This window comes from Amphimedon queenslandica, unplaced genomic scaffold (genome assembly GCF_000090795.2).
Source record: "Amphimedon queenslandica unplaced genomic scaffold, v1.1 AMPQUscaffold_13020, whole genome shotgun sequence".
In the NCBI taxonomy this organism is placed as follows: domain Eukaryota; kingdom Metazoa; phylum Porifera; class Demospongiae; order Haplosclerida; family Niphatidae; genus Amphimedon; species Amphimedon queenslandica.
This window is the reverse complement of record NW_003546744.1, coordinates 50,698-64,536: the sequence shown is the minus strand read 5'-3', so window position 1 is coordinate 64,536 and position 13,839 is coordinate 50,698. Positions and strand designations below refer to the sequence as shown.

The window sequence follows — 13,839 nt, the reverse complement described above, 5'->3', positions numbered from 1 at the left end:
GGAAGGCTCTTGTAGTTACTAGTTACTCTAGAGAATCCGTGCATTCTAGTAATCTACAACCACGTGCTCGCACGCTGACTTGATTACAGTAAAAATTATTTTTTATTATTATTGACAACAGATGAGAGACTGAGAGAGAATGAAAAAGTCTATGAGTGAGTGAGTGTAATACTGTTAATTATTATTATTATTATTATTATTATTATTATTATTATTATTATTATTATTATATAAATGATCCCAGTTGATCATAAAATTCTTTAAGTCGTACAGTTAAATGACTAAATCTTGGTCTATCACTAGGAGTGAGGGCCCAACACCAACCCATTAAACTAAACCTGTTGATAGGAGAGAGAGAAAGAGATTAATTTAATATGACAATAATATAATATTATACAATGGAAAAACATTGACATGGCAGTAGTTTTGGGAAACACAGCATAAGGACATCAATATGTATCAGAAAATATAATAAAAATTTGGAGTGATTTTTTGGCCATTTTTTGGAAAAAAACCATGGGCTATAGCCTTGGGTATTTTTCAAAATCCACCCACAAAATCCACAAAATTAAACACCCCACAAAATTCTATACCTATATGGTACATGTATATTGCTAGTCTGTCCAATCCCTCCTATTTACAAGTGTCAAAATGGGAGGGGTTGGTGGAAATAAAGACACTGACCTTATCTCTTACCACATCAGAAGATGAAGAGTATCTTTTGTCAGACAAAACTTCAGCTGCCATCCACTTGACAGGATAAGCAATGGTCTCATCTCCCCCTCCTCCTCTCTCTTCTATTGTATTATAATCTTCTGGATAAAAATCCCAACTTAGTCCCCTGTCACCAATCTTTACATGTAGATTCTCATGAATACTATTAATTATAAGTAACTCCACCCACTTTGATTAATAATCTTACTATATATTCCTACATGCCAGGTCTTTATGTACTTGTCCTTTTCTAGTTAAATGGTACATTCCTCTGGCCACTTGTTCAGATATAAATACAAGATCATGTGTTGATATATATGTACACTGACCAGACTAGACAGTTATCTTCTACTATTACTGAAGATATTAATACTGTTGCTACAATGACAATGCTATCATCCTCTCCCACTAGAACAGATATTGTAATGAGGCCTAATAGCATTCTTACACCAGCAGAAGTTATACATCACTCTACCAGCTTACATTACACTACTACTCTTTCTTTATTGAGTGCTATATCACTATTCCACACTAATAGTGCCTTATCAACCGCAGTGCTAGAGAGGGAGGGAGAGACTAGAGAGGGAGGAAAGAAAAAGGAGAAATAGTATACACACACACACACACACACAAGATACATACATGTACTGTACATTGGTAGAAAGAAAGAATTAAGAATCACATTTATTGACGTAGAATGTACATGTACAATAGTAACAGAATACATAGCACATTGAAGAGGGTATATCATATAGCAGTGTGCTATAGGTGTACATGTTAATTATCTCTAAGTCATGTTTTGTTGTGATGTACATGGACATGTAACAATTACACGAAAGAATGCTATAACGATCGTTGGCATTAGTAATACATGTACATGCATAAAATTGTCAAAAAGTAACACAAACAAGGGCAAGTAAGTTTCTGAATGACAGATTTGACGGCCCATTACCAATAAAATCCTACTCTTATGATCCAAACCTACTCTAGATTGTTTAAGAAACTATTGGTCACCTTTTACAATGTAGAGCAAAATTCATGTCACAAGTATCTCCTATAGCTGAAGTAATAAACACTGCATGAATGCACATTAAACCAAATTTCTTAAATATAACATGCAGATTAGGTTAGTCTCTATCAAGAAAGTAAGAGCACAAATACAAATAATTTAATAACAGAATAAGTTGCAGAGATCAGTAAGAAGGAATGTTCTTTCTAGGATTGCCAATAATTAATTTATAGTAAATTCCATGTAACACAAATATCTGTATCAATGTCAATTTATGAGTACTCACTACAAGGAGTGCTGGCTTTAAGTCAATTAGTGCAAATACCAGAAATATATGCTATTGCCATTGTCACGCCATCACACCACTATATCACACCACTATTACACCCCTACAGTGTATTATTATAAAACAAGCTGTACAATTCAGGCAACCTCACTTCCAACCATACTCCAGCTCAGTCATGTCTATTCTCCTCATAGGATCCACTGGAATGGGAAAGAGCACCTTTGGGAACTTTCTCTTTGATCCTGATGATAAGCATATGCTTGACAACCCAACCTTTGCTGCAGCAACAGACAACAAACCAATGACACAAGAAGTAAAAGTTGTACGTCAGAAGGTCCAAGTTGAAAGCGGTAGAAAGTTGTGGCTTGATGTGATTGATACCCCGGGGTTGAATGAAAGTGCTGATAAAGATCTATCCCACATGATCGATATTATAAAGATGTTGAATAAGTGTGGAGAAATCAGAGCTTGTATCCTTGTTGTTAAATTCAATGCTAAAATTGATGCACAGTACAGAGCAACACTGGAATACTACAGTAGGCTCTTGCCTGGCCTGTTTGATAAAAATGTCATCATTGTAATGACTGAATATGCAACAGATGAACGATCTGAATTACAGAGAAAGAGGCAGCGCATTGATGTAGAGCAAGTAAAGCGCAACACAATATTAGAGCTTGGCAAATACTCTAATAATCAAATATCATATTCGCCACAGCTGTTCACAATCGACTGTCTGCCAATTGCAAGTGCTGAAATGGAGACTAGTCTAGCCGAACGTACAGCAATTATTGATCATATCAACACTTTCCTTCCAATAAAAGTCAAGGATCAATTGGTAGCAAAAACAGATTACATTAAACATATAGATGCAGCAAAGTATGAGAAGCTGCAGGGAGAAATAGAGGGGTATAAAAAAAGATTAAAAGAACAGTATCAGGAAAGTGAAAAGGTTCTCGATGAGACCCACAAAAAAGAGACAAAAATTACTCAAATAGAAAGTGAAATAAAAAATTTGGAGACAAATTTGCGTGACAAAAACACAACAGAAGAAGTTGTAGCTGCACATTGGTCCATCAGTGAAGATTGGAGAATGCTTCGATGGTTCACAAGAGATTTCAACATTGAGTCACCACTTGAAATTACAAGATATACCACATGGTCAAATCAAAAATGCGAGTTCAAAGAGATTGCTCAAACAGCCAAATCAATCAAAGGAAAGGTCGAAGGGAGATTCATGAGAGGGATTTATGCCTCGGTTACTGCTTATACTGAAAAAAGAATAAAATATGCAGATGAGATTGCAGATTTAAACAGAAGATTAAAGAGGGAAAAGGAGTTTCTCATAGATCACAATAGGGACCGGGATAAATATCAAAAGGAACATGCCAAAAAGAAAGAAGAAATAGAATTGCTGAAAGAATGCATGAATGAAACAAAAGCTGATGCTAAAAAATGTTGCTTAGATTTCATGACAATAGAGGAAGCAATGGCAAGGTTAGATGAGCTAGTGCCAAGGAAAAAATGATACTTTTACAAACTGCTAACAACACTGCTACTATGTGTACAATTTTTATTTTTTGCTTTTATATTTTGAATAATTTTAGACTATGTAGCTAATTTGCTTTAGTGGGACATTAATTTAATTTATGATTTGAGAATATAATTATTTTGATATCATATACATGTAAGTACACTGACTGAAGGAACTTCTGTCATGCTATATGCATTTTTAGTTAAGAAACCATTTTTGACTAGCAAAATTTTACAGTCAATAATCTGAAAAAAAATACGATTGCTTCAAGACTATATATCTACCTGAAAGGCATGCATGTTGATGCTACAAAATATCAATTGGAGTAGTTACAAATGTAACTAAACATTCGTGTACATTCTAAAAAGTAAAAAATATTATTAATAAGTACTGCATTACTCTTTCAGTTATTTGTGTTCCTTGTTTCCTGTCCTTGTGTATCATTGTCTCTTGCTATCCCTTCCTCTTTTTGCCTTTCTCTTCTCTTCATACATGTACATGTATGTCTAAGTTTTGCTCTTTTTCTTTCTTTCACTACATAATAGATCTCTCTAAATTTGGTCTCTAGATTCTATAACATATCTTCTCTCTTGTGTAATGCAACTTTACTACAAATCTCTTAATAGAAGCACCTTATACTTTTTCTACTAGTCTTTCCAACCTCACCTTTTTCCAAATGTCAAAAAAGATGGGGCTGGTTGTAATTAAGAAGTCTACTTTCATGACATCAAAATCTTTACACCAATCTTAGATTCGCCAAATGCAATAATATATAAAGTAACACCACTCCCTTTAGTTAATAATCTCGCTATGTATTCCTACATGCCAGGTCTTTATGTACTTGTCCTTTTCTACATGCCTTTAGCCACTTAAATACAAGATCATGTGCAACAATAAGAGATCATAAGGTACAAGGTGCATAGTGAGTCTGTTCATAGATGGTCTGGTTGTATAATAATGAAAATAAACAAACTGATTTACCAAAATTACAAATCTTACCACACCAGGCAACTTGAAGTACATAATATGTACATAACACTTAGACAAAATTTAGAACATTAATTGGCAGGGAAGTGATATTAGCTGATTTATAGTTTCAATGAGGATCTACCAATATAAATTCCATCACTTTGGTTCATCACCAATACAAAATCTACGCGAGACTACACAAAATCAGCCAATTGCAAGTTTAACCAAACAAATTCCATGTAACACAAATATCTGTATCAATGTCAATTTATGAGTACTCACTACAAGGAGTGCTGGCCTTAAGCTAATTAGTGCAAATACCAGAAATATATGCTATTGCCATTGTCACGCCATCACACCACTATATCACACAACTGTTATGACACTTATACTATAAAACAAGCTGTACAACCTTTATACTCCATGCAGCTCAGTCATGTCTGTTCTCCTCATAGGATCCACTGGAATGGGAAAAAGCACCTTAGGGAACTTTCTTCTGGATCCTGATGAGAAACACGTATTTGACTACCAAACCTTTGCTGTAGCCAAAGACAACAGCCCAATGACAAAAGAAGTGAAAGTTGGAGAAAAGTCAGTCCAGATTGATGATAGTAATGAATTTTTTCTTCAACTAATCGATACCCCGGGGTTGAATGACAGTGATGCAAAAGATTTATCTCACATGATCAATATCATCAAAAAGTTGAATGAGTGTGAAGAAATCAGAGCTTGTATTCTCGTTGTCAAATTCAATGCTAAAATTGATGCACAATATAAAGCAACAATAGAATACTACAGTAAGCTCCTGCCTGGCCTGTTTGACAAAAATGTCATCATTGTACTGACCGACTATGCAATAGATGAACGTTCGGAAAAAATGAGAAAGAAGCAGAGCATTGATGTAGAGAAAGTAAAGTCCAACACAATAGAAGAGCTCCACCAATGTGCTGATAAGGAATTAACGTATTCACCACAGCTATTTACAATAGACTGCCAGCCCTTAGGGAGCGATGAGATTGAAACTAACCAAAATATACGTTTAGCAATCCTTGCTTACATAAAAAACTTGCAGCCAATAAAATTGAAAGATCTAAGCATAGCAAAAACAGATTTTATTAAGCAGAAAGATGCTGAACGGTACAAAAAGTTGACAGGAGAAATAGATGGCTATAATAAAAGATTAAAAGAGGTTCACACAAATAGTAAAGAGGCCCTCGAGGAAACACGCAAGAAAGAGATGGAAATAATTACAAAAGAGAGCGAGAAGAAAGATCTTAAGGAAATGTTACGTCAAAAAGATACAACAGAAGATGTTGTTGCTACACATTGGTCTATAGCAGAAGAATGGAGAGTGTTTCGATGGTTCACACGAGAGTTTAACGTCAAATCACAATATAAAATTTCAAAATATGACACATGGACAAATGGAAAATGCAAATTCAAAAATATAGACCAAAAGTCTGATGTAGTTAGTGGAAAAGTAGAAGGCAAATTCATGCGTGGGATTTATGCATCCGTCACTGTTTATACACAAAAGAGAATAAAATATGAAGAAAGCATTCAAGATTTGAAGGAAAGATTGGAAAATGAAGATAATATCATTCAACTAAGCAAAACAGCAAAAGAACTTTTTTTAGATAAGCACAAGAAAGAATTAGAAGAAATAAAATTGCTTCAAAAGCACATTGCTGAAAGAAAGGCTGCTGCTGAAAATTGCCTCTTAGATCACATGACGCTGAAGGAAGCTATACAAATGCTGGAAAGATTAGAAGAAAGCAGGAGCCCTCCTGAAGAAAGTTATTGACAATTTGCAACATTTTTGCTACATGCATAATTTTAAAACTTTAGTATCTTATTGGCTTCTTTTTTCTAGCCTTGTGCCAGTGGCATTAGCATAACTTTCATGATAGTTTGCAATTGTACTAATTTTAATTTTTAATATTGTATTAAAAATAGAGCCGAGTGAAAATGTCATAAAATTGAATTTTTATTCCTGTTTCTGGTTTGATTCCTTTCTTTTCTCTCAGTCACATTCTTATTATCTTTCTCTCTCCCTATTGCTTTAGTATATAAACCAAATTTCTTGAATATAGCATGCAGGATGGTGGCCTGCACCAAAAACATGCATGGTAAGTGGATTAAGATTAAATCAAGCACCAATAGGCAAATAAGTTAAAAATAAGAATTCATGCCAACAGAATACGTTGCAGAGATTAGTAAGGAATAGTCCTCTAGGATAGCCTATAGTAAATTCATATAAAGCAAATTCCATGTATAACAAATATCTGTATCAATGTCAATTTATGAGTACTCACTACAAGGAGTGCTGGCCTTAAGTCAATTAGTGCAAATACCAGAAATATATGCTATTGCCATTGTCACGCCATCACACCACTATATCACACCACTATATCACACCACTATCACACCCCTACAGTGTATTATTATAAAACAAGCTGTACAATTCAGGCAACCTCACTTCCAACCATACTCAAGCTCAGTCATGTCTGTTCTCCTCATAGGATCCACTGGAATGGGAAAGAGTACCTTAGGGAACTTTCTTTTAAATCCTGATGATAAACATCTGTTCAACAAACAAACATTTCCTTCAGCCACAACTAACAGACCAATGACAGAAGAAGTAAAAGTTGTAAGTAAACGTGTACGAATTGAAGCTAGTAAAAGTGAGATGCTTACCATAATTGATACACCAGGGTATATTAAAAATGGTGAAAAAGATTTATTGCATATAATCAACATCATAAGAAAGTTGAACGAGTGTGGAGAAATCAAAGCTTGCATTTTGGTCATTAAATTTAGTAGCAAAATTGATGCACAGTGTAAAGCAACAATGAAACATTACAGTAGACTCTTGCCTGATCTGTTTGACAAAAATGTCATCATTGTAATGACTGAATTTTACACCGATACCAGATCAGAAGCACTCAGAAAGAGGCAATGCATTGATGTGGAGCAAGTAAAACGTAACACAATAATAGAGCTTACTAAATACTCTAATAATCAAATATCATATTCACCACAGCTGTTCACAATCGACTGTCTGCCCATGACTAGTGCCGAGAAAGAGACTAGCTTAATTGAGCGCAAAGCAATCCTTAATTACGTCTTTCAGTTGCCACCAATAAGAATCAAAATCCAGAAAATACCAAAACCAGATTATATTATACATAAAGATGCTCAAGAGAATGACAAGCTTCAAGGTCAAATAAAAGGCTATAGTGAAAGGTTGAAAGAGTTTTACAAAACGAGTAAGGAGGCCCTTGAAGATGCTCACAAAAAAGAGAGGGAATTTAATGAAATTGAGAGCAAAATAAATAACCTTGAGACAAATTTGCGTGACAAAAATACAACAGAAGACGTTGTTGCTTCACAATGGTCCTTTAATGGAGGGTGGATAAGGAGTCGATTGATGACACGAGACTTTAACGTTAAATCACCTCATAAAATTACAAACTATAGTATGAATGGAAATTGTGAATTCAACGACGTAGTACAAACATCCTATACTGTCAGTGGAAGAGTTCAAGGAAAATTCTCACGTCGAATTAATGCATCAGTTATTGCGTACACTGAAAAAAGAATAAAATATGCAGATGAAATTGAAGATTCAAAGAGAAGATTAAGCATCGAAAATACTAATCTTACACAATGCAAATCCGCATGTGAAGATTTTCACAAGATACATGAAGAAAGCGAAACAGAAATAAAATTGCTTGAACAACAAATAGATGAAATTCGAGCTACTGCTGCAAGATTCCAGTCAGATTTTATGACACTAGATGAAGCTATGTCAAAGCTGAAATCTTAAATGTTGGTATGCATACAGTTAGAATTAACTGTATTTAGATAGCATGAACAGTTTCACATACGAAACTACATTATTTTCATGTAACATGAATTATCCTCAGAAGCATATTTAGGCTACACAGTTTTATTTAGATTACGTGCATTAATTATATTTAATATTGATTTTATATTATTTAATTTTCAAAAGCAAAAGAGAAGTGAAAGTGCAGGGTGAGACTATAGTAGAAATATTATAAGTAGTCATGTACATACATGAGACATGATTTATTATAAGTATTGTAAAGAAATATTAAAATGTGCTGTGTTCACAAAATCTGTTCATTCTAGTAATCTACAACCACATGCTCACACGCTGACTTGGTTACAGTAAAAATAATTTTTTAAATATTGACAACAAATGAGAGACTGAGAAAGAATGAAAAAGTCTGTGAGTGAGTGAGTGTAATACTGTTATTTATTATTATTATTATTATTATTATATAAATGATCCCAGTTGATCATAAAATTCTTTAAGCCGTACAGTTAAATGACTAAATCTTGGTCTATCTCTTCTATTGTATTAAATTAGGAAAATGATAAAAATGACATTGCATATTCTGATGTTGCACAGAAAGTTTCCAATCAAAATTGAATATTTTACAAATTTTAAAAGTTCCTCAAAAATCGGCCCAAAGACTCTGTACTACATATATGGTACAGCAATTATGTTAGATGTACTGTACTAGACTAGTACTATACATGCATATCATTGTAAACATTATTAAAGTGTGCTGTGTTTCGGCTGCAATGCTTACCTATTATATACTCATTATAGTGAACTAAAAGAGAATGTGCTTCTTCTCAACAAAAAGTCATAATAAAACTCTGAACTAGGCTCTTGTAGTTACTAGTTACTCCAAAGAATCCGTGCATTCTAGTAATCTACAACCACGTGCTCGCACGCTGACTTGATTACAGTAAAAATTATTTTTTATTATTATTGACAACAGATGAGAGACTGAGAAACAATGAAAAGTCTGTGAGTGAGTGAGTGTAATACTGTTAATTATTATTATTATTATTATTATTATATAAATGATCCCAGTTGATCATAAAATTCTTTAAGTCGTACAGTTAAATGACTAAATCTTGGTCTATCACTAGGAGTGAGGGCCCAACACCAACCCATTAAACTAAACCTGTTGATAGGAGAGGGAGAGAGAGAGAGAGTGATATATAAAAATGACAATATTATACAGTGAAAAGTATTGACAAGGCAGTAGTTTCAGGAAACACAGCCTACTATATTAATATGTATCAGAAAATGTAATAAAAATTTGGGGTAATTTCCAAGCCATTTTTTGGAAAAAAAACCATGGGCTATAGCCTTGGGTATTTTTCAGATTTTGGCTCATTTTTAAAAGTGGTCATAACTTTAAAAATTGAAGTCGGAATCAGCTCAAACTCTCTACACAGCATAAGTACATCAATATGTATCAGAAAATGTAATAAAAATTTGAGGTGATTTTGGAGCCATTTTTTGGAAAAAACCATGGGCTATTATAGCCTTGGGTATTTTTCAGATTTTGGCTCATTTTAAAAAGTGGTAATAACTTGAAAAATTGAAGTCGAAATCAGCTCAAACTTTCTACACAGCATAAGGACATCAATATGCATCAGAAAATGTAATAAAAATTTGGGGTGATTTCAGAGCCATTTTTTGGAAAAAACCATGGGCTATGCAAATATTTAAAACTCATTTATATATGTACCTAACATAAAATTTTCCAGTTACTCTACAGTGTGTGTGTGTGTGTGTTTATTTAATATCTTACAGATCATCAGGACAGTTTTTAGGTTGGGGTAGTCTGTGGCCAGTAGTTAAATAGTTTAACATATTTTCAGGTAGTACATCTTCATAAGGAGTCTTTCCTCTTGTCATTATCTCCCACAGTACAACACCAAATGACCACTAGAATACACAAACAATGAGAGACCATCAGGTACAAGCTATACAGTATATTGGAACATGTACATGTACAGTACGTTCAAAATGGCTGCAGTGTATTATCATCAATGAAAAGTGAAACTAGCTACTGAGAACATTTTCTAAATACTGTACCGAAGTATTTTTTAAATACTGCTGCATATGCGCAGTGAGAATTTCCATTGTGTTAATTTTCGTGGTTAAAAAGTCACCCACGAAATCTGCGAAATTAACCACCCCATGAAATTTTATACCCGTACGGTACATGCACATGTAAATTGCTAGTCTGTCCAATTCCTCCTATTTACAAGTGTCAAAAGGGGAGGGGTTGGTGGAAATAAAGATGTCTAATCTCTTACCACATCAGAAGATGAAGAGTATCTTTTGTCAGACAAAACTTCAGCTGCCATCCACTTGACAGGATAAGCAATGGTCTCATCTCCCCCTCCTCCTCTCTCTTCTATTGTATTATAATCTTCTGGATAAAAATCCCAACTTAGTCCCCTATCACCAATCTTTACATGTAGATTCTCATGAATACTATTAATCATAAGTAACTCCACCCACTTTAATTAATAATCTTACTATATATTCCTACATGCCAGGTCTTTATGTACTTGTCCTTTTCTAGTTAAATGGTACATTCCTCTGGCCACTTGTTCAGATATAAATACAAGATCATGTGTTGATATATATGTACACTGACCAGACTGGAGAGGGAGAGAGAGAGAGAGAAGGAAAAACAAGAAATAGATAAATGCAGTATACACACACACACACAAGATACATACAGATGTACACAACGTAGCAGGGAGGAAAGATTAATAATTAAAGTATCATATAACCAATTTGGTCATTTGGTCATATTTTTTCCACATGACTTGATGACCCATTACCAATAAAGCTTCCATTGTTATGATGCAAATTCTACTCTACAATGCATTTAAGAAACTAATGGTCATGTAGAGCAGAATTCATGTCACAAGTACAATGACTACTACAAAGCACAATGACTACATGTACTGTACACATGCAGGTGTGCCATGACTGTCATCATGGAGTGTATTTGGATGCCGTAGCACCCATAATTGATCAAGATGCACCCAATAACTGAGTCAATCTGTCAATAAAATTCAAGTCATGTACCCATGGCTTTCTGGTGCTGGATATACCTCTGACTGTACATGCACTGTACAAGTACTGTACTAAGACATGTATAGAACAAAGGGAGAGAGAAAGAGAGAGGGAGGGCAATATAGAAACATAATGTACACAAGTCATTGTCCTAATATGAAATATGATACTTTCACAACAAGCAATGAATGCCTCGCGTTATACACATATTCTAACACGCCATCACGCCACTATCAAGTTTCAAGGTAATACTTTCAGAATAACAAATGAATTTTTGCAACCTTTGGCATATCTGGCATAATCACGCCCCTATGTCCAAACATAATACTTTCAGAATAACAAATGAATCTGCCTACTGCTGATGAATCTGTGTAACTTTCACTATCATGCCCCCCAAATATCACGCTACCAAATATCACACCACTCAAATATCATGCCACCCAAATATCACACCATCTGCAGCGTATGATACCATAAAACAAGCTGTACGACTAAAATACTGTTACTTTCAGTCACTGTCCAGTCATCATGTCTGTTCTCCTCATAGGATCCACTGGAATGGGAAAGAGCACCTTAGGGAACTTTCTTCTAGATCCAAAAAATAAACACATGTTTGAATACCCAACCTTTCCTCCAGGAAGAAACAGCAGGCCAATGACACAAGAGGTAAAAGTTGTAAGCAAGACAGTCCAAATAGAAAGTGGTAGGAATGTGTGGCTTGAATTAATCGATACCCCGGGGTTGAATGAAGGTGCCACAAAAGATTTATCTCACATGATCGATATCATAAAGAGATTAAATGAGCTAGAAGAAATCAAAGCTTGTATTCTTGTTGTTAAATTCAATGCTAAGATTGATGCACAGTACAAAGCTACAATGGAATACTACAGTAAGCTCCTGCCTGGTCTGTTTGAAAAAAATGTCATCATTGTAATGACTGAATTCAAAACAGATGATAATTCAGTAAGACTGCGAGAGTTGTAAAAAATTGAGGTCAAGCAAATACAGGAAGACACAATACTAGAGCTACGTAAATGCTCCAAACAAATATCATATTCACCGCAAATATTTACAATCGACTGCTGTCTGACCTCAGATAGTCCAGAGAAGGAGACTAGCCTAATTATGCGCAAAGTGATTCTTGACTACATCTTACAATTGCCACCAATAAAAGTTAACAACCAGATGGTCGCAAAAACAGATTACATTAAACATAAAGATGCTGCAAAGTATGAGAAGCTACAGGGAGAGATAAAAGGATATAAAGAAAGATTACAAGAAGTTCATACAGAGAGTAAAAAGGCACTTGATGACACGCGCAGCAAAAAGAAAGAAATTAATGAAAAGGAGAGTAAAATAAAAGATTTGGAAGAAAAGTTAAAGGAGAAAGATACAACAGAGGATGTCGTGGCTGAACACTGGTCTATTAATGAAGTATGGAAATGGTTTCAAAGGTTCACACGAGGTTTCAACATAAAGTCGACACATGAAATCACACATTATACGACATGGTCAAATGAAAAATGTGAATTCAAAGAGATTGTCCAAACATCTCATTCAGTTAAAGGAAAGGTTCAAGGTCAATTCATGCGTGGGATTTATGCATCAGTCACTGCTTATACTGAAAAGAGAATAAAATATGCTGATGAGATTCAAAAGTTAAAGAAAGAAATAGAAACAAAGAATAAGAACCTTACAGAGTGCAAAGACGAATGGGAAGACTATAGAAAGGAACACGAAGAAAAATTGGAAGAAATAGAATTACTTGAAAAATATATTGCACAAAGGCACGTTGCTGCTGAAAAATGTCTCTTGGATCTCATGACAATGGAGGATGCTGTAAAAAGGCTGGAAGAGCTCAAAGGACTGGACTAAAGTTGATGCTTAAAAATACCCTTATCTTAGATCCTAACTTAATAATAATAGATATACAGTTTAGATTGAGTATAGTTATGAAGTTCAGCACTTTATCAGATTTCTAGTATAATTATTTTATTAGTGCAATTTTGAAATTAGTTAAAAAGCAAAAGTAAATGCATTACATAAATTACAGTGAACTGAGTGAAGATCATTTAATGGCTAAGTACAATGTACATGTACATGTACATGTATTTTAATCACACAATATAACTAAGTGGATAACCAGACATAAAGCAGCTATTCATGTACTGGTACATGCACATAACAAAAGTGCAGTATGATCCTACTGATTTACATGTATTAGATTTTGTTGGCCATAGCACAATCTAATAAATCAGAAAGATCATCAGCAGTGGTTTCAAGCCAACAATTCAATATACATGTAAAATTCAATTTACAAATGTACATGTAGTATACAAAAGTATTTAAGATACCGTATTTCCTTGATTACTAGCTGCGGCTACTATAAATTTCAGCTCAAG

The 13,839-nt window shown here is 34.3% G+C and overlaps 3 protein-coding genes across 4 annotated transcripts in view; 1 reads left to right on the top strand and 2 right to left on the bottom strand.

Moving 5' to 3' along the window:
• Positions 1-216: 216 nt before the first annotated feature.
• On the bottom strand, positions 217-1,044 carry LOC109585716 (tyrosine-protein kinase Dnt-like). 2 transcript variants are annotated; one of them, XR_002186615.1, is made up of 3 exons: positions 923-1,044; positions 697-877; positions 217-338 (listed from the first exon to the last, which is right to left on the bottom strand). XR_002186615.1 is itself a non-coding variant. In XM_020001844.1 (3 exons), the coding sequence occupies exons 1-3, from the start codon at positions 979-981 to the stop codon at positions 333-335; spliced, it is 258 nt and encodes an 85-aa protein (XP_019857403.1). In that variant the 5' UTR covers positions 982-1,044; the 3' UTR covers positions 217-332. The 2 variants fall into 2 exon arrangements, 1 of the variants encoding a protein (XP_019857403.1); XM_020001844.1 differs by having other exon boundaries at positions 685-877.
• A 5,968-nt stretch (positions 1,045-7,012) lies between these two features.
• Positions 7,013-8,338, top strand: LOC105314282 (uncharacterized). Its single transcript, XM_011408366.1, has one exon. The coding sequence runs from the start codon at positions 7,013-7,015 to the stop codon at positions 8,336-8,338; it is 1,326 nt and encodes a 441-aa protein (XP_011406668.1).
• Positions 8,339-8,724: 386 nt separating this feature from the next.
• The window catches only part of LOC100632808 (tyrosine-protein kinase RYK-like), a 7,796-nt gene continuing 2,681 nt past the window's right edge, over positions 8,725-13,839 (bottom strand). The window contains exons 5-9 of the mRNA XM_020001843.1: positions 10,889-11,013; positions 10,663-10,843; positions 10,152-10,288; positions 9,475-9,515; positions 8,725-8,883 (exon numbers count right to left, since the gene is read on the bottom strand). Of these exons, the coding sequence (XP_019857402.1) occupies positions 8,813-8,883; positions 9,475-9,515; positions 10,152-10,288; positions 10,663-10,843; positions 10,889-11,013 (555 nt within the window). The 3' untranslated portion in view covers positions 8,725-8,812. The remainder of the gene's footprint in view (positions 8,884-9,474; positions 9,516-10,151; positions 10,289-10,662; positions 10,844-10,888; positions 11,014-13,839) is intronic.

What these genes read in the sequence shown, in the direction of transcription:
- LOC109585716 (XM_020001844.1), bottom strand. Translation starts at nt 981, where the DNA reads ATGTACCATTTAACTAGAAAAGGACAAGTACATAAAGACCTGGCATGT. An exon ending in CTGGCATGTAGGAATATATA is followed by an intron (nt 878 to 922) that starts GTAAGATTATTA and finishes TATAATTAATAG; the next exon opens with TATTCATGAGAATCTACATG.
- LOC105314282 (XM_011408366.1), top strand. Translation starts at nt 7,013, where the DNA reads ATGTCTGTTCTCCTCATAGGATCCACTGGAATGGGAAAGAGTACCTTA.